The 20,223-nt window shown below is 36.3% G+C and overlaps 1 protein-coding gene across 1 annotated transcript in view; it reads left to right on the top strand.

Moving 5' to 3' along the window:
* The window catches only part of sema3gb (sema domain, immunoglobulin domain (Ig), short basic domain, secreted, (semaphorin) 3Gb), a 52,051-nt gene that overhangs the window by 13,856 nt on the left and 17,972 nt on the right, over positions 1–20,223 (top strand). The window contains 1 exon segment of the mRNA XM_051116496.1: positions 8,619–8,747. Coding sequence (XP_050972453.1) covers positions 8,654–8,747 — 94 coding nt within the window. The 5' untranslated portion in view covers positions 8,619–8,653.

The raw sequence follows: 20,223 nt of genomic DNA, 5'->3' as shown, positions 1-20,223 counted from the left end.
ACTGTTTTTGTAGTGACTTATAGGCTTTTAGGCCTCTTCATCACATGAGAAGCCAACAGTAATCCAACCCACAGAAGCAGAGGTGGTTTTCCTGGTTTCATTAATCTAGTGACTTGTGCACAAGAAATTTAAGCTGCAGTCACTCATTAGAACCCTTCAATCATTTTCAGCTCATGTAAACAAACATAGATGAAACAGCTTGTCAGGTTTTCTTACTCTGTTTCTGAGACTTTTCAAATTTTCTCAGCTCCAAGAGAACCATGAAAAAGAATGGAATGAACACGATAAACCTAAACCGAATGTACATAAGCGCTAAAAAGATTACATCAAAGGTCAAAGATGTCAAAGAGGAGACTGGACAGACATGCAGGGACGAGTCTTCTGTCACTGCGAGACTGATGAGGACCAACAGGTCTGCGAATTGAGAAATGGCCTGTCTTGTGTGGAGGAATGTGTGGCGGAGGGTTATCGGTTCTAGACGATCCCTCAGAGCTCAGAAATGGCCTTCCACTTGATTCTGAACTTTCTCAGATCCTTTTTACTGACTAGATGAGCTGTTGGAAATGCACCCTTGGAATTTGATTTAAAAACAACCGATTCACAGAGATTTAACACTCTTTTAAATAATAGGGGGCACGCAGGGTGTTGGTCATGTGATCAATCAAGTCTTGCTTTATTCCTTGGGGCTCCCCTGCTAAAAGTCTTTCTTTGTTGGAGCCCCATTGAAGAGGTCTGTGTATTTTTCTTTAATTAATTTAATGACTTACAAACTCTTTTGAAAAGTTTTAAATGTAGATTCAAAATGACCTCTAAATATCGTTGTCATCTCCTCAAAAGCTTGAGATTCTGCAAATCACATTTTCTTATTTGTCAATTAGAGCTGCTCTAAAGAGTCCTGTGAGTGAAAATGCAGACACTGGTTCAGCAGGAGGGAGCCACTGCAGTTGAATCACTGAGAGAAAGTCTCCCAGAATCCTTTGTGTCAGGTCGCCCCATGACCTACTGTTTCCACATACCCAGGCTCCTTAATGGTAAATGCGCTGCGCTATTGGTTTTCTGTATTCATGCCTGCTGCATGGAAACTAATTTCCACTTGAAGAGGAGCTCAGCTGGAGAGAGAAAAATAGAGTGTTAGAGACTGGGACAGAAACAAGCACAGAGAGAGAGAGAGAGAGTCTTTGCGAAATTATATTTTTATTCTTTTTTTTTCTGTTTTATACTATTTTCATTAACGGAAGAGTTCATCAAGATTTTTAATTGCATAAAAAGTTTCCATATATTTGGATTGCACATTTTTAGCATAAACAAAGTAATAAAGTTAATATGATGTATATTTGTAATTATTCCGATTTATTTCATTTTCATACATTTTAACTAATTAAATCCTGCTTGTTCAAGTTATATTCATACCATGTTCATACTTTTTAACAGATTAAATGTATTTGTTTTTACATGCCATGATTAATTTTTTGGGGTGTACTCATTATTAGTCTTAATTTAGTGTGAATTCAGGTTGTTGTTTTTTTTGGCTTACGAAAGCAGTTTTGTAGAATATTTTCACACTTTTCTTTATACTCCAAAACAAGAATGACACACTATAGAAAATCAAAAACACCATTTAAAATAATGTAAAGAATTACTCTGTTGTAATTCTTTTTTCAACCATGCATTAGCTGTTTATCTTGTTAAATAATTTAAATTTAATAAAATTTGAATTGCATTTATTTATAGTGCTGTTTTATGCAGGCAGGGCTTTACAGTCTGACCATTCCAGTGGCATTTACTACTAGAAACTCCTGTTTAGTGTTAGTTTTAAGCATCTTTTTGTTTGTTAAATCATTTCAAAGGTTTCTATATGTTTTTGCAGCGATTTTGTATTTAAAATCATTATTTTCAAAACAAAGTGTACACAGGGTGTATGTAAGAGATTCATTCATTCCTAAATTAATCAGCTATTTGAATTAATCAAATGAATGAATGATTCATCCGTAAAATCAGTGACTTGCCGCCACTTACTGTTTAGTTTTGTTTTTAAGGATCTTTTTAGTTATTTAAATCATTTCATATTTCTATATTCAAATTTTTGTATTTAAAACTTATTGTCAACATGAATTTATGAATTTAATTGCACTCATATCACCTCTGAGCCTCATTAAACATTTGAAAATACACTTCACATGTTTTTCTGTGCTACCTCTGTGGTACAAATAAATTAGTTAATACTGTTTTAATTTGATTGGTAATGTATTCTTCTTATTCTTCTTATTTTCTTATTTGACATAAAAGATGACATACTTTTAATAAAGTTAGAGAAATGCCATTACAAAGGCAAAAACAAATTTCCCCTGTAAATCATCCCCTGTCAAATATTACCTTGTAATGGGAAGGCTAATTTTTTAAGTTAGGAGCACAAGTGCTCATAAAAATAAAAGTAAGCATACAGCCCTGGCAGGGTTTCCGTGGATCCTTAAAAAGTCTTCATTATGATTTTAAGAGGTCTTAAAAGAGAAGTCCACTTCCAAAACAAAGATTTACATATAATGTACTCAGCCCCTTGTCATCCAAGATGTTCATGTCTTTCTTCAGTTGTAAAGAAATTGTTTTTTTGAGGAAAACATATTTCAGCGTTTTTCTCCATATAATGGACTGCTGTGGTGCCCCGATTTTGAACTTCCAAAATGCAGTTTAAATGCGGCTTTAAACAATCCCAAATGCGGTTGTAAACAATCCCAGCCGAGAAAGTAGGGTCTTATCTAGCGAAACAATCAGTTATTTTCATAAAAATAATACGATTTATATACTTTTTAAAGTCAAACGCTCATCTTGTCTTACTCTGCCTGGACTGTTTTTGTTCCTGTTCATGACAGAAAAACTCCCATCTCATGTTCTCCCTCAACTTCAGAATCATCCTATATCGCTGTTTTACCTTTTTTGTTAAGGGTGTTTGATCTTCTTTGCATGTTCACTTTGCAAAGACAGGGTTGGTATTTCTGCAACGATGTAGGATGATTTTTAAATGATTTTTGAAGTTGAGGGAGAAAATACGATTGGAGTTTTTCGACATACCCTGACTGAATACACAGAGTTCAGGGACAGCAAGGCAAGATGAGCGTTTAAGATTAAAAAGTATTTAAATTGTATTTTTTAAATGAAAACTTATCACTAGATAAGACCCTTCTTCCTCGACTGGGATTTACAACCGCATTTGGGATCGTTTGAAGCCACATTTAAGCTGCATTTTGAAAATTCAAAATCGGGGCACCATAGCAGTCCATTATATGGAGAAAAATGTTTTCCTCAAAAAACATAATTTCTTTACGACTGAAGAAAAAAAGACATGAAGTGACATGAAAAAGACATGGGGTGAGTACATTTATATGTGAATCTTTGTTTTGGAAGTGGACTTCTCCTTTAAATTTAGGCCTTGTGTGATGATTAAAATTAAAAATGCTACGATTTTATTGAATAAATAGAAGTGCTGCACGTTTCAAAATCAGGCACTGTGCTGCTTTGTGTATAGCTGTTACCGGGGAAACTGCTAAATTTCTACGTTCCGAAAGCACCACCTGCTGGCAGAGAGTAAATTATCATTTTCAGTAAGCCTATCTACCATTTTTTGTTCAGAACAATGCGAAAATCGAGCCATATTTTCATACACCAAATATGCAGTTGTGACCTAGATCATCAAGAAGCTAATGCATTATGAAAATCTAAACAATAAAAACTCTAATATACATTTAGGTGTTATTTAATTAATATAATAATTTATTGCTAATTGTTTAAATTAATGCAACTGTTACTTTTGACAAATCTATTTTCTTAAAAATGGTTTAAAGACTGAAATGTATGAAATTTATCATTGTTTCATTTAGTTCCGCTGAAAAGGGTGTGTAAACAGTGACTAACAATTTTAATTTATGCGCTTAATTTTCCATTGAAAGAAGTTTATTTAGTAATATTATGAATAAGCATGCATAAAGCCTTTAAGTCAACTGTAAATCCATATCTAAAAAGTGCTTTTTAGACCTCATGCCATCTGTTATTCATCCTCTGTTGCTCATTTTATTGCCTCGCCCTTGTTCTTGACCTCTATTTATTCTCAGATTCACTCAGCTTCCTGTCCGTTTTAAAAGAACCTCATCATTCGGTCGCTCCGTGTGCAGGTGTGGCTCACTTATGCAGACACACACACACACAGTGATAATGACACCCCTGTAGCCACTTGAGGCATATAATTAGAGAGCAGACATGTGCTGACTCTTAACGATAGGTATTCTCCAGGCTACAGGGCTCACCCATGACTGCACCCTCACATTTACAGTGCATCTCAAAATAAAAGATGCACTCCCTCAGGTTCAGAAATAAAAGCATGATGCAGATTGTTTGGAACTGTAATGCCGTGTATACTGTTAACAAACGGAGAAGTCAAAGCGGTGTATCATTACAGATAATCAGTGCAGGCTTTCTAAATGTAGCGGCACTACTAATTTAACTACAATTTTCAGTAGCGTGACTGTAGGTGTTTTCAAAATAGTGTAGCTGTTTAAGTAACTAAATATTTTAGTTTCCAAAACAAGCTATATGTTTGTAAAATTGTATGATATTATATTGCACAAGCATATTTGCATGTACAAAATATTGACTCTCTTGAAGCATTCAATGAACCACAAAATTCTAACAATAATATATTTTGTCAAATGCTTTTTATATATTTATTACTTTTAGAGATTTCATCTCTCTATTGATGCTGTAGTTTAAATTAAAAAGTTTTTTCAGCACTTTTCAGTGCTTTAATTCAAATCAAGATTCATATATGTGACCCTGGACCACAAAACCAGTCATAAGGGTCGGTTTTTTAAAATTGAGATTTATACGTTGAATAAAGTTGAATAAATAAGATTTCCATTGATGTATTGTTAGGATAGGACAACATTTTGGTCAAGACGCAACTGTTTGAAAATCTGGACTCTGAGGGTGAAAAAAATCAAAATATTGAGGAAATCGCCTTTAAAGTTGTCCAAATGAAGCTCTTAGCAATGCATATTAATAATCAAAATTTTTTTATATATTTACGGTAGGAAATGTAAAAAATATCTTCATGGAACATGATCTTTACTTACTATCCTAATGATTTTTGGCATAGAAGAAAAATCAATAATTTTGACCTGCACAATGTATTTTTAGCTATTGCTACAAATATATCCAGGGTCACCTATATCTAATTTTTTTTTTTTAGTACCTTGCAACTATACATGTAGACGTTAATAATGTTGTTATCTTTCAGTATTCATTAATGCTCTTCTTTGGAAATGTTTGGGTTTATTTACACGTAAGCAAGACAAGTGAGCCAAAAGGAAGTAAATCAGACATAATGTGGGAGCGCTCGGCCTCTCCTGTCTGTCTGGATCTGTAAGATATATTTGACACGATGACAATAATGTGTTTGTGCCAGGTTTTAATCTTCTGAAATCTTCCCAGACTGGTCATTCCCTCTGGTGCTTTTCAAGAGTAGCAGACAGTGGAGAATTCTATTGTTTTATGAATCTCACACATTAGTTGTTCTAAACGCTTACTGTAATTAAAAAAAAAAAATGGGCCTGTTGGTTTGCTTCAGATCCTAAAGTGTGTTTCTCTGAAGAATTTCTGGTCTCCAGTTCAGATGAATGATACTTTAGCACATTTGTCATAGATAAAGAGCGCTGTCTTTTGGCTATTGTTCCTCTGTCATTTTTCATCACTTGGAAATGTGTCATTTATCTTGGAAGAGAGCCAAAGTACAGCACTTCATAGCTAGTTACAAAACGACCTCAGTGAGGAGGCCGTTAGTGGTAGAACCACAACAAACCTGTTAAATAACAGCATTTTGTGGTGGCACTAATTATTTTACAGGATAGTTCTTGGTTTAATTTCTTTTGAACTGGTTCCTCATTTTTTCTTAGAAAGAATAAAGCCACAAGACGTAAATGATATGTGTCAGAAATCATTTCAGGAAAAATCTTTTAGAAAGTTCTTTCAGAAATCATTCTAATAGTGAATAAATAGTGAGTGTTTATGAAATATTAAGATTGACCTTTCTGCTTTTAATTTTTCCTAAATTAATCCCCTTTTCTTCCATTGTGTTTCAGAGTTTTTTTTTTTTATGGTAATCAACATGGCTGCTGATAGTTGACCCAAAAATGAAAACTCTGTCATTAATTACTCACCCTCATGTAGTTTCAAACCCATAAGAATTGTTTAGCTTCAGAACACAAATTAAGATGTTCTTGATGAAATCCTAGAGCTTTCTGACCCTGCATAAACAGCAGTGCAACTGACACGTTCAAGGCCCAGAAAGGTAGTGAGGACATTGTTAAAATAGTCCATGTGACATCAGTGGTTCAATCTTAATGTTATGAAGCTACGAGAATACTTTTTATGTGCAATGAAAATAAAAATAATGACTTAAGAATGCATACGTACACTACCTGTCAAGTTTTTGAATGGCAAGATTTTTCATGTCACCAAGCCTGCATTTATTTGATCCAAAGTAGAGCAAAAACACTAACATTTTGAAATATTTTTACTATTTAAAATAACTGTTTTCTATTTGATTATGTTTTAAAATATAATTTATTCCTGTGATATCAAAGCTGAATTTCTAGCATCAACATTATATTGATATTTTGATTGCTGCTGTTATGTTGAAAACAGCTTAGCAGATTTTTTTTTCAGGTTTCTTTGATGAACCAAAAGTTCAGAAGAACAGCATTTATCTGAAATAGAAATCTTTTTGTAACATTATAAATGTCTTTTATCATCACTTTTGATCAATTTAAAGCATCCTTGCTAAATTAAAGTATTAATTTCTATAATTTCTTTCCCAAAAAATAAAAAATAAAATAAAATCCAAGCTTTTCAATGGTATAGTGTATAATGTTACAAAAGCTTTTTATTTCAGATAAAAGCTGATCTTTGGATCTTTGTATTCATCAAAGAATCCTGACAAAAAATGTACTCAATTATTTAAAATATTGATAATAATAATAAATGTTTCTTGAACTGCAAATCAGCATATTAGAATGATTTGTGAAGGATCATGTGACACTGAAGACTGGAGTAATGATGCTGAAAATTTAGCTTTGATCACAGAAATAAATTACATTTTAAAATATATTCAAATAGAAAGCAGATATATTAGATGGTAAAAATATTTTGATCTGATTTTGGACCAAATAAATGCAGGCTTGGTGAGCAAAAGAGACTTGTTTAAAAAAAAACATTAAAAATACTGTTCAAAAACTTTCGACTAGTAGTGTATGCATCGTAGTACTGTCGTGAACAAATTACGGTTAAACCACTGATGTCATATGGACTATTTTAACGATGTTCTTACTACCTTTTTAGACCTTGAACATGCTAGTTGTGTTGCTGTCTATGCAGGGTCAGAAAGCTCTCGGATTTATCTAAAATATATGAATTTGTGTTTTGAAGATGAACAAAGGTCTTACAGGTTTTGGAACAACATGAGGGTGAGTAATTAATGACAGAATTAAATTTTTGGGTAAACTATCCATTTAACTTGTATTGAACATTGAATGTTCATTAAAAACAACTATAAACTCCACTTTAAACTGAGTTAAAGTCGCTGACATATTGTATATATAAATCAGCATTGTTCTGAGCTCAACACTCTTTGAGCGTTTTCATTATAAAACACGCTTGCAAGTGTTTGCGTTCCTGTTACGGTTATCCCTCATTAAGCATGTAAATCTGTGTACACAGCTTGCGTAGATACGTGCCCGCCATGTTTAGCACCTCAAAACAGGGTGATTTTCTGCAGATACGGAGGCTCACAGTAGGTCTGCCGTTCCCTGCCGGCCGGGACTAGGAGTTTAAGATTTAAAGCAAGACAGTGTGACATGGATTTGCCGTAGCTGGAAGGATTTGGCAGACGTACTTAAGAAACCATTGCTCTCTGACTGCATAGTTTTCTAATCTCTTTTGGGCGCGCGTCCCCGCTGCAGAAAGACTTGCTGCCCTCTCCCACACAGTCTAACACTATTTTCGTGGAAAAGGCCAGTTGGCTAAAGATATTGGTCTTTTTTTTTTTTGTTCTGAGATAAAAAGCTAAAAACAAAACTAGGCTGTGTACCTATGGATAATTTAAGCTGTTGTGTTTAAATACCTCAGTGTTGTGATTTAACTGGCCTGCCCTTGGGAAGGTGTTTATATAGTCCTCACGGTGGATGGCTATAAATGCTCTGAGAAAAGAGAGAAACTTAAAGCCCTGTGTGGAAACATTTCAGTAGTCAAATATTAAAACGCCAACCAGACACCTTCCGTTCTTTGTTTTCGTTTCTCTTCGAGGGCCTCTTTAGTAAAGGGTGGGACTTTATTTAGTTTTTCAGTGACCTGTAAACAGGTCTAAATTTGGGGCTTGGCTTTTCAGGGTGGGTGCTTCTGTGCTAACAAGATGTGAGCATTGTTAAAATCGTCTTGTTTTATGAGCCACATTTGTGTAAACAAATTGGAACTGCTCATAAAATGTATACTGTTGCTGTCAGTTACCAATGAATGAACTTGCTAGTGTGTCACGATGTTATGCATGACCTGAATGTCTCTGTTTCTTTTACTTACAGATCTCAGTGGGTAAACTGCTGCTGTCATTATCATCATGATGCAAACCCTGCTCCTCATCTTGAGCTTATGTGTCTGCGGTTGTCATGGCAACACCCGCACAACACCCCGAGTGCACCTGTCATATAAAGGTGAGAAATGTGACATTTTCTTTACTGTTTTTTTTTTTTTAAACATGCGTGCACACATTTTTATTGATATGTGTATTCCTTTATGAGTTAACAATATATTACTGAGCTGATATAATGAAACAGGTAGTATTTTATATGCGTTTTTCCATTGTTGGTAATTAAATGAGCCACTGAGGTGATCATAATTATTAGATCTCATTATCACATTAAAACCCCCCCCTAAAATAATTGCTTATTTTTGGGCGTAAAAACACCTGAAAGTGACTGGATCTGACAAAGTACAACCGTTCAGGCAGAAATGGGAAATGTGTAGCAAATGTCTTACAGGCTTTTATCCTGGATATTGTAAATGAAAGAATTTTAAGTGTCATTTCTAGACTTGGAAGTGTCAAGGTAATTAATAAAATCATGGAAATATAAAGTCATGAAAATTTCTATAATGAATACACTACCAGTCAAAAGTTTTTGAATAGTAAAAAAGTTTTTGAATAGTTTGTAATGTTTTTTAAAGAAGTATCTTCTGGTCACCGAGCCTGCATTTATTTGATCTAAAATACAGCAAAAAACTGTAAAATTGTGAAATATTTGTACTGTTTAAAATAACTGTTTTCAATTTGAATATATTTTAAAATAGAATTTATTTCTATGATTTCAAAGCTGAATTTTTAGCATCATTACTCCAGTCACATAATTTTTCAGAAATCATTCTAATATTCTGATTTGCTTCTCAAAAATATTTATTATTATTATTATTTATATTATGTTAAAAACAGCTGAGTAGTTTTTTCTTTAGTGAATAGAAAGTTCGGAAGAACAGCATTTATTTGAAATAGAAATATTTTGTAACATTATAAAATTACTTTATCATCACTTTTGATCAATTTAAAGCATTCTTGCCAAATAAAAGTGTTAATTTCTATCATTTCTTTCCCCAAAAATCAAAAAATTATACTGACTCCAAGCTTTTGAATGGTATAGTGTATAATGTTACAAAAGCTTTTTATTTTAGATAAATGCTGATTGTTTAATCTTTCTATAATTTAAACAGCAAATCAGCATATTAGAATGATTTCTAAACGATCATGTGACACTGAAGACTGGAGTAGTGATGCTGAAAATTTAGCTTTGATCACAGGACTAAATTAGATTTTAAAATATATTAAGATATAAAACGGTTTAAATAGTAAAAATATTTCAAAATTGTATTGTTTTTGCTGTACTTTGGATCAAGCGAAGAGAAGAGACTTCATTAAAAATCTGTTCAAAAACTTTTGACTAGTAGTGTATATATTTTTGTCAAGCCCTGATTTTTCAGGTAGAGGTATTGCTGTTCAAAATTTCTTCAATTATTATTAATTGGTTATTATTATTATTTTTTTATTTAGTTATTTTTAATATATTACCTTAGTTTCTGTAAATCAAAATAAGAAGAATGAAAAGAAGCAGCTTTATTATTACAGCAAAAATACCGGAAATATCTTACATAGCCTACATGGAGGGTCTTAAAGGGCGTATTGTCTTAGATTAAGGTCGAAAAGGTTGAGAACCACTGAAAAGAAATGATTCTTTTGATGTAGTAAGAACTTACAGGGGTAGTTCCCTTCTAAAAAATAAAAAGCTTATCTTTATTTTGTTCCAAAGCCTGACCCATAAAATTTACAAATGGCCGCACCCGTTCTTATGGGGGAAAAAGGTGGATAGCTTTTATTTGTATGGGGGCCACAAAAAGATATTTTGGAGAATGTTTCAACTATTTTGTTAATATAATAGAAGTGAACAGTGTCTAAAACAACATTGGACCCCAAGGACTTTCATTGTATGGGCGCACATACACACAAAAACACTTTTAAAAATATTTTCTTTTGTGAAGAAAGTCATGCAGATTTGGAGCAGTTAATTTGAAGGGCACTTTGAGCTTTTTAGAAAGTCTGTGGAATGTAGTTATCATGCTTTTTGAAGCTTCTAAGCACTTTCTGTCATCAGTGGCTTTTTAATGCCTCTCTTTTCTTACTGTTCCTCGTGTCACACTCTCTCTCTTTCTCACTTTCTCGCTTCCTGTCTTCCTGTGTATGTTTTGAATCTGGCACCAGCATGCCTCATCTCCCAATTAATGCCCCAGAGAGGGGACTACCCATCATCCCCTCTGCAGGGGGATGTGTCACGGCGGGGCACAAAGAGATGCAAGCAGAGCGAGGCAGATGTTTGAAGTTTAAAAGTCAAATCTCTCGAATACAAAAGCATTAGCATTTTTTTCCCATTCAGCTCGCAAACGGCGGTCAAATACCGGGCTTGAAAAGATACAGTGGTGTTGCTCAAGAGATATTGTTTTATATAATGAAACACACTAGGCACAGCTGCATGCAGACACATTTATAATACTATTTTGCCCATCCGTCTGACAGAAGCGCAGCGGCACAACAGGTCAGAGTCTGACATGAATTCGCTCTCAGTTCTCAGAAACTGTCACACACAAAACCCAGCAGGTGCCTCTGCAGTGGAGCCCCATTACTTTGTATAATCCATCAGAAAGTATTCACACACACAGAAACACAGAAACTCACACACACACTTACAGTCTCCTCCACAAGGTATTTTTAGTACACGACCTGGTGGCTTGGGCCAGCCTGTGCCAATTCAGCAAGCTGAGACATGGCTCTTCATGGCACCCTACTGTCAGGAGGCTGGGCTTTCCTAACACAGTGTCCCAAACCGGACGCGACACAACAATATTCCAGCCACAGTTTTTCAGGCCGCACTGAAAATGAAAATGCCGCACAATGCCTTTGTGTTGGCAAAACACCTCAGAGCTGAACGTAAAGAACGCTTGCTTTCACAAAGTGCAGGGAAGGAACTGCATGTTGCTGAAGAAGATTCCGATAAACATTTGATTTCATCTTGCCATGTAGCTGTATAAAAGTCCCAAATGCTGCTGCAGACATTCCCCAAACCATGACACTTCCTCCTCCATCTTTCACTCACTTCTTTATGCACTTGGCCTTCAGTCTTTCCTCAGTTTGACGCTGAACAAAACGTAGACAAAATTGCAGTCGAGTCTAATAACCAATTCAGTCTGAGATGAGTCAGAGTCCAAAATGGGCTGAGTCGGACTCAAGTCCAAGTCCCAAAGGGCCGGGTCCAAGTCTAATGAAACACTACTGTACTGGCCTCAAGTCCGCGTAAAAATGCATCCGAGTCCACTAAAATTGTACTTGAGACCGGACTTGAGTATGAGTACGAGTCAGAGTACCCCAACTCTACCCATCAGACCTTAATAAATTAAACTTGCTCTCATCACTAAAGTAAAGTTTGGACCAGTTCTCCTCTCTCCACACAAAATGTTCCTCAGCAAAAGTGAGACTAGACGTTTGATTCTCTCTGCTGATGAGAGGCTTGGTCACTGCAGAGTGCGCTTTCAATCCGACTTCTCTTAAACATGCAGAGACAGATATTTGCCCTGTTCAGCGTTGAACTGGCAAGCAATTCCAGCTGCGGTGCTGTACCCATTCTCCATTGAGAGTCTCTGCATTATTCTGTCTTCTCGTACATGTGTCTTACGTGGACGACCAGCCTTTCTGGGGGACTTGAATGAATAAGTGTCATTGTAAACCTGATGATTCTCATGACACTCTTTACCCCTCTTTCTTCCGTTGCAGAGAAATTAAGGTTTTTGAGGAAAACATTCCTAGATTTTTCTCCATATAGTGGACTTTAATGGTGGCCAACGGGCTGAAGGTCCAAATTGCAGTTTTAATGTAGCTTTAAAGGGCTCTACAAGATCCCGGCCAATGAATAAGGGTCTTATCTAAAGAAACTATCAGTCATTTTCTAAAAAAAAAAAAAATGTAAATTTTATCCTTACCCTGTTCAGCGCTGAACTGGCAAGCAATTCCAGCTGTAGAGCTGAACCCATTCCCCCATTGAGAGTCTCTGCATTGTCCTGTCTTCTTGTGCATGTGTCTTACATGGATGAGCAGCATTTCTGGGAGACTTGAATGAATTGGTGTCATTGTAAACCTGATGATTCTTATGACACTCTTTACCCTTCTTTCTTCCGTTGCAGAGAAATTAAGGTTTTTGAGGAAAACATTCCAGGATTTTCTCCATATAGTGGACTTTAATGGTGGCCAATGGGTTGAAGGTCCAAACTACAGTTTTAATGTAGCTTCAAAGGGCTCTACAAGATCCCAGTCAAGGGATTTATCTAAAGAAATAATCAGTCATTTTCTTAAAAAAAACAAGATTTTGTCCTTACCCTGTTCAGTGCTGAACTGGCAAGCAATTCCAGCTGCAGTGTTGAACCCATTCCCCATTGAGAGTCTCTGCATTGTCCTATCTTCTCGTGCATTTGTCTTACGTGGACGACCAGCCTTTCTGGGGGACTTGAATGAATTAGTGTCGTTGTAAACCTGCAATATTTGAGAAATCACAGATTTGGAACAACCAGCTTCTCTTACAATAGCTGAAAGGGTCATCCCCTGTCGGAGAGTTTCAGTCACCTTAGCCATCTTGCAATCTCTGTAAAAATCAGAGGAATGCTGCCAGTAAATAGGGTTTGTCATATAATTAATGAAATTAGCACCAGGTGCCAGATTAACACCAGTAACTTTCTTTTCAATTATCACATTTAGGTTTTTTAAAGTACAGTTTTCATATACACATACCCAGCTATGAGGTTTATGTTAGTCTTTGAAATATAGTATGTGTGAGTGTCTGAGTGTGTAAGTGTGAATGTCTGTGCGCCCAAATATTTGCGAGGGTGATTATGACCCCGGGTTGACTGGGGTTATTATGTGCGTAGGTGACAGTGGGATAGATCCCTGTTCTGAGAAACAGGATTGGCTTGTGGCGTTTGAGGTTTATTATTAGCTTGTGTGGTTGCTGTGTTTACCTCGGCCAAAGCACAGGGAAGCCCCCCAAAGCATGACAAGGCTCACTGCCAGCAACCTGCTCCAAAATGCCACAGAGACAACAGGAATGTTTGGAGCTTCAGCCGGTGTCATCCAGCCTGAATCCGTCTCCACCCCACCACAGAGCCACTGGCTTTGTCAGGATCAGGTATGAGGTTTGAGTTATGGTCAGGGTTGGGCTGAAAGAGTTGAGACTCACATTCAGGAGATCTAAATGGAAATAATTCAATTTCATGCTCTTGAAATGATTGTGTGTTTATCCATCAATACACTGCCACTCCCGTTGCATCTCAAGACTAAGATGAGTGACTTGAGTGCATTAAGAGAGTACAGTTGCAATCAAAATTATTCAACCCCCCAGAGACTGCAGTACTTTACAAATACAAGCTTTTCTAAAGATCCAGGACTTTATAAAAATTGCATCTACAACAGTTTAATGGCATATTAAAAGTTATAATGTCAATATAGAATGTAATGTTTTTGAGTTATAGGATTTTTTAATATCACAGCTATGTCATAATTATTCAACCCCTGTTCAACATTGCTGTTTTAAGTCACTTATTTTTTATGGTAGGGAACATAATTGTCTTAAAACACAATTAAGCCTTTATAAACTTTATTAAAAAACAGGATTAGCTTGGGGTGTGACACATACATACGGTTAGCCCATGCATGTGCTGAAGAGTTGCTAATATGACAGAGGTCAACAGAGCTCTCACAAAAACTATAGAGAAGAAATATCTTATCTTATTGAATCTTATTGTATTAGAAAGTCTAAGGCTACATTAAGATTTCCAAGACATTAAAAGTTCCTAGAGACGCAGCTGGCAGCCTTATTCCTTAGTTTGAAGTGTGTTGTACCAGAGAATCTTTGAGGGAGTTGAACAAAAAAAGTGCAATATCATAAAATGTTTGATCAGAGCAACTGAGAAAAACCTGCAATGTACAGCCAAAAACTTGCAATACGACCCGATGAAACAAGGAAAAACATTTCAAAACAGTGTATGAAAAGAGCACTAGACAAGTGTGGCCTTCATGTTGGGGCATCTTGCCGAATACCACTCTTGACCAAAAAGAACAAAAAGGCCGACCTGAACATGCTAAAACTCATTTGGATAGACCTGTGGAGTTCTGAAATGGAATAAAAGAATGTTTTATGGAGTGATGTGACAAAACTAGAACTATTTGGGCCTGTGGATCAGTGGCATGTCTGGAGCAAAAAAAGACAAAACTTATAAGCAGAAGAACACCATCTCCATCGTCAAACATGGAGGTGGATCAGTCCTGTTATGGGGTTGTTTTACTGTAGCAGGAAGTGGAAAACATGACCGTATGAAAGACATCATGTATTCTATGAAGTATCAGGCCATTTTGGCAAGAATTGTGATGCTTTTGGTGCAATGACTGAAGCTGATGATCAGTGGACTTTCCTGCAGGACAGCCATCCTAAAGTATACATCAAAATCTACTTAAGCTTGGTTCAGGGATCAGTCATAGAATGTTTTTGAGTGGCCTGTTCAGTCTCCAGATTTAATTCTCATTGAAAATATTTGGTTGAATTTGATTAAAGCAGTGGCAATGTGAAAACCAAAGATTATCAGTGATCTGAAAGCTTTTTCAGGCAAGGAATGGGCCAAGATTGCAGTAGAGAGGAGACAGAAGCTTCCAAGCACTTTCAAGCAGCGATTTTTGGTGGTTTTAAAGAATAAAAGATTCTGCACCAAATTTTACTTTTGGGGGTTGAATAATGTTGAAGATGAACGTTTAGAGCCAATTTGAATTTTTTTTTTTTCTTACGTTACTTACTTACTTACGTTCTCAGAATTATTCAAATGTGTAATGACAAACTTTCTCCAATAGTGTACTGACGCCTTTGTTGAATTGTTTTCACAAAATTTTGTTCTCTGGATCAAAATGTCTTGCAGGTCAAGGGGGTTGAATAATTTTGATTGCAACTGTAGCTCTTAAGTTCTGTGAGTTCCCTCTGGAACCAGGCAACTTTCCCAGAATGCCACTTAAAAACTGACAGCGATGCCCTCTGATAAATGTGGGAACATTTTTTTGGAAAGGGTATTAGGATAAATGAAATTTATTAACTAGAATTGCGAGGTAGAAGATCGGAGCTATGGGAGATGATTTTTCTTCTCTAGCTTGTCTTATGTGGCTTGACCCCTGAATGTCTATGGGAATGAGATCCACTTCAGAATTACACAGAAATCTTTGTGAATCATTTGTGAAGTTCTCCACATTCAGTGACCCTTGAGTGTTTATTCTGTATTTTTGAGAATTGATTATGCATATGTAGGACTCTCTGCTACATTTAACAGATTTTCCAAACAAGTCCATTCTGAAGATTTATTTTGCAGATTTGGCTTCACATTCGACACATAAATTGAGAAGCAAAAGTACTTGTTGATAAACCAACAAATTAAAGATCAGCTTCTCATGTAATTTCAAATCTAGCTCATGTGCAGAATTATGTTTATTTTTTAATCAAGCTTTGTAATGTTGATGGTAATAGATATGAAGACATCATATTATTCACATCAAAAATAGTGAAGGCTTTCCAGGGGCGTCTTGTGCAATAATGAGGGTATTTCTTGAACACGTCTGTCTGATTTGTAGTGATACAACTGTTGTTCAAACTTATCTTTGTTGTTGGATCAAAGCCTTGCAAATGAATACAAATGGGTTTCTCTCTCATATATGATCATCCAGGTTTCTTGTGCAGAGTGTTTGTTGGCAGATCCATTCATAATGAGGTCATGTAGTGTTTGCATTTCATCTACCATCAACATTTCCTTCCCTGGAGAAATGCGGAGGAATTCCTCACCAATGAGACACTTTAGCTTATGTCTTTTCCTGTGAAAAATGCTCTGTTTTTTTTTCTTCCATGCTGGCCTTGAGCTTGCCTCCCATGTCCAAGTAATGATCTTGGCCTTTAAAAAAAAATCCAGGGCGGAGTGGCACAGGGGAACCGATTTAATAACATTATTAAAAGCCGGATCTATGAGGATTCTCATGACACTCTTTACCCTTTTTTCCAGTAGTCTGGCATTCAGCCTGCAGAGTTTTTGGCTTGCAGCCACAAATTAAATGTGAAGTAATGTTTGAAAACTTGAAGGTGGGCTTTATAAGGAGGCACTGTCCACTTGTATAAAAATGAGTTGGGAAAAATCGTTAGCTCAGTGTGCCAGTTTGGTTGACTACAGTGATTAAAATTTGATAGAATCAAACTGTGAAAGTGGCACATAGTGGGCCAAATATATTCAGTGGAAAAAAAAAAAGTCTAGGGAATAGTTTGTAAAAATAGCATATGGTTGTGACCGTGTACGTCAGTGCTCAGCCAGACCTGCGTGGTCACGATACATGGATGCATGTGAACAATAATGTGATCTGATCCCTCTCCCTTGTTATATGGATTAAAATAGAGCTATGCAGAGAGATATGTTTGGTGAAGCATAATTTAAGATTTAAAGGAGAAGTTCACTTCCAGAATGCAAAATTCCTGATTTACTCACTCCTATGTCATCCAAGATGTTCATGTCTTTCTTTCTTCAGTTGAAAGAAATCAAGTTTTTTGAGGAAAACATTGCAGGATTTTTATCCATATAGTGGACTTCAGTGGGGATCAACGGGTTCAAGGTCCAAACTGCAGTTTCAATTCAGCTTCGAAGGGCTCTACAAAATCCCAGCCGAGGAATAAGGGTCTTATCTAGTGCAAACAACAATCTGTTATTTTCTTCAACAAAAAAAAAATGTATATACTTTTTATCCACAAATGCTCATCTTGCACTAGCTCTGCGATGCACGTGAGCGACTTTGCGTATTACGTAATCACGTTGGAAAGGTCACGCATGGTTAGTTCTTCTGTGTATTTTGGTTCAAAAAGGTCTGGTATCTCATGTTCACCTCCAACTTCAAAATCATCATGTTTGAGTTTCTTTGCTCATTCGTTTTGTAAACACTGGGTTGGTACTTCCGCCTACGTCAAGCATGACCTTTACAACATGACTATGTAATGTGTGAAATCAAGCTAGTGCAAGAGGAGCATTTGTGGTTAAAAGGTATATAAATTTGTATTTTTCTCAGAAAATGAGACATTGTTTCACTACATAAGATACTTCTGCCTCAACTGGGATCGTGTAGAGCCCTTTGAAGCTGCACTGAAACTGCAGTTTGGAAGTTCCAACCATTGGGAATTATGAAGTCCACTATATGGAGAAAAGTCCTTGAATGTTTTCCTCAAAAAAGATCATCGGATGCCCATTTTCCACAAGTTGATATGATTCTTTAGGGTCTTAATGAAAAGTCTATAATATACTTTGGTTAAAAATTCTCAATGGTTTTGTAAAACAACACACTACCTTGCCAAAATGAGCTCTGCAAAAATCATCCCATTCTGAGGGGATTGCTCCTTTAAATGCAAATGAGCTCTGTTCGCCCCACTCCTCTCTACTCTCTGTGGAGTGACGAGCCTGTTTACTTAAGCCGTGTTTAGCTGCTAAACTTGCTAACTAGCATGTTATTAGGAAAAGTTATTGCTGAGATTCATAAAAAAAAAAAAACCTTATACTCACTTCTGCTGTAGGTGAATCTGGATCACGAATGATTTGTGTGAACATAGATGCGTTTATGTAGATCAGGAGGCGCATTCCCTTACAAACAAACGTAATCCACTGCATCTTCAGCAGCTCAGATGTCGGGACTAAATGACGACCACTATGTTCATTATTACATCCAGCAACACAACACCTCAATCGCTCAATTCTTGTCTAACTTAACATCCCTGCTCCGGCATCAAAACAATGGAGGTCGGACTGTTACTGCTGTTACTGCGGACAGCTGATCTGAGGTAAAACGCTCATGTCAATCAACTATCATGGGAGCGGCCTCTGGGTGTGACGCCACACCGACAGGCATCTGAGAATGGCTCGATTTGAAAAAGGGAATATTATTTTTACAGATTAATTAAAAACCACTGCATGGATTTTTATCATTATAGGGTAGATTTGTACATGCACTGCCAACACACATTAATGTTCAAACAACATGTGAAAGTGAAGTTTGCATCCGATGACCCCTTTAAAGAAGTAGTTCAGTACGAGTTAAAGGGATAGTTCACTCAAAAATGTGAATTCTGTCATCATTTGCTCACCCTAATGTCGTTCCAAACCTGTAAACCTTTCTCTCTTTCTTTGATGAAAGAAGATATTTTAGACTGTGTGTCAACCTACTGACTTTCACTGTATGTACAAAAAAAGCACAGAGACATTTTTCAAAATAGTCATACCGGTTTTGAAAGACATGAGGGTGAGTAAATGATGACAGAATTTGCATTTTTAAGTAAACTGTCTCTTTAAATTGTATTGAACTTGGAACATTTCTTAACCATAAGTCATTTTTTATTTAAAAGAGCTTCCTAAATGTCTAGAAATGCAACAAAAACAAGAAAAATTTCCTTATGGAAACCTTGTGCATGTAAGTCATGACCTAAATATTTTGATTTCCTTAAAAGTCTTTGGCCGGAGGATTGTGAAGCCAGTGAGGTAAAGCAACGGCAGCTTTTGGAAAGAAGCTGTCAGGGCCGACTCACAGCAGGAGTTTAGACGAGGCTCAAACTAGAGACATCCAAGAGAAATATACAGACGTGGATAGTCTGCTGTACTTTTTATACAGTCTGTGTCTATTTTCTGAGCAGACTAAAGTGAACTGCTGACGCAGCTCCTAATATGCCAGTCTCTGGCAGACTTGTTTTTTTTTTAATGAGACGTTCTTCTCCACCTGCCTCCAGCAATTGAGCTCTGATTAGTGTCTCAGTGAAGTCATGATGCTCTGTTGGACATTATAATCTGAGTTTTGCTATAACATATACAAGAAGTTTTGAAATGTGTGCCTCTTAAGGGATAAAATCCAGTTTTCTACTGCACATTAATTGAGGAGTCTGGCGTCTTATTCCTCCCCACAGCATTGCATAATGTTTTTTTACAGGCAGCTGAGGGCCTGTTAATAAACGGGAAGTTTTCCCCAACTCATTGTTCAGCATGTTCCACAGTTATTAGCTTGTCTTTGTGTATTAGGCAAGAGATTGGGACAACCACAGAGTCTCTCGGTGGATCTGTCTTGAGAACTCTGGACTCGAGTGCTCTTGTTCTCTACTACTCTTGGACTCTAATGAGTCATAATGACCCACTAAATTAAACACAACCTCTCAAACATGTATTGAGATAATCAGATTTGTGAAAATGGTGTGTGTTGTTCAGTATTTCCAGCCACAGTTGATTATAAAGAAACGTTTAGCACACAGTGATGCCATCTGTGTAGTTTGTTGTACCTTTCAGGAGGTATTTTACAATTTAACCTTTGAATTTGAATTAATTTGGCTCCGTGAGATACTGCCGTTTCTCTTCAGCGGCGATGTTGTAATGCTTCTGACAAATGTCCATGTGCAAAAGGCTATGAATTCATATAATTAATTGGAAAAATCTACAAAATGCCATATTTTTTCCATTAAACACGTTATAAAAACAAGGCTGTAACAGTTTTTCTTCTTCTCTTCTTGCTTTAAA

The sequence above is a fragment of the Labeo rohita genome, chromosome 8 (genome assembly GCF_022985175.1).
Source record: "Labeo rohita strain BAU-BD-2019 chromosome 8, IGBB_LRoh.1.0, whole genome shotgun sequence".
NCBI lineage: Eukaryota > Metazoa > Chordata > Actinopteri > Cypriniformes > Cyprinidae > Labeo > Labeo rohita.
This window is presented reverse-complemented; position numbering and strand designations above follow the sequence as displayed.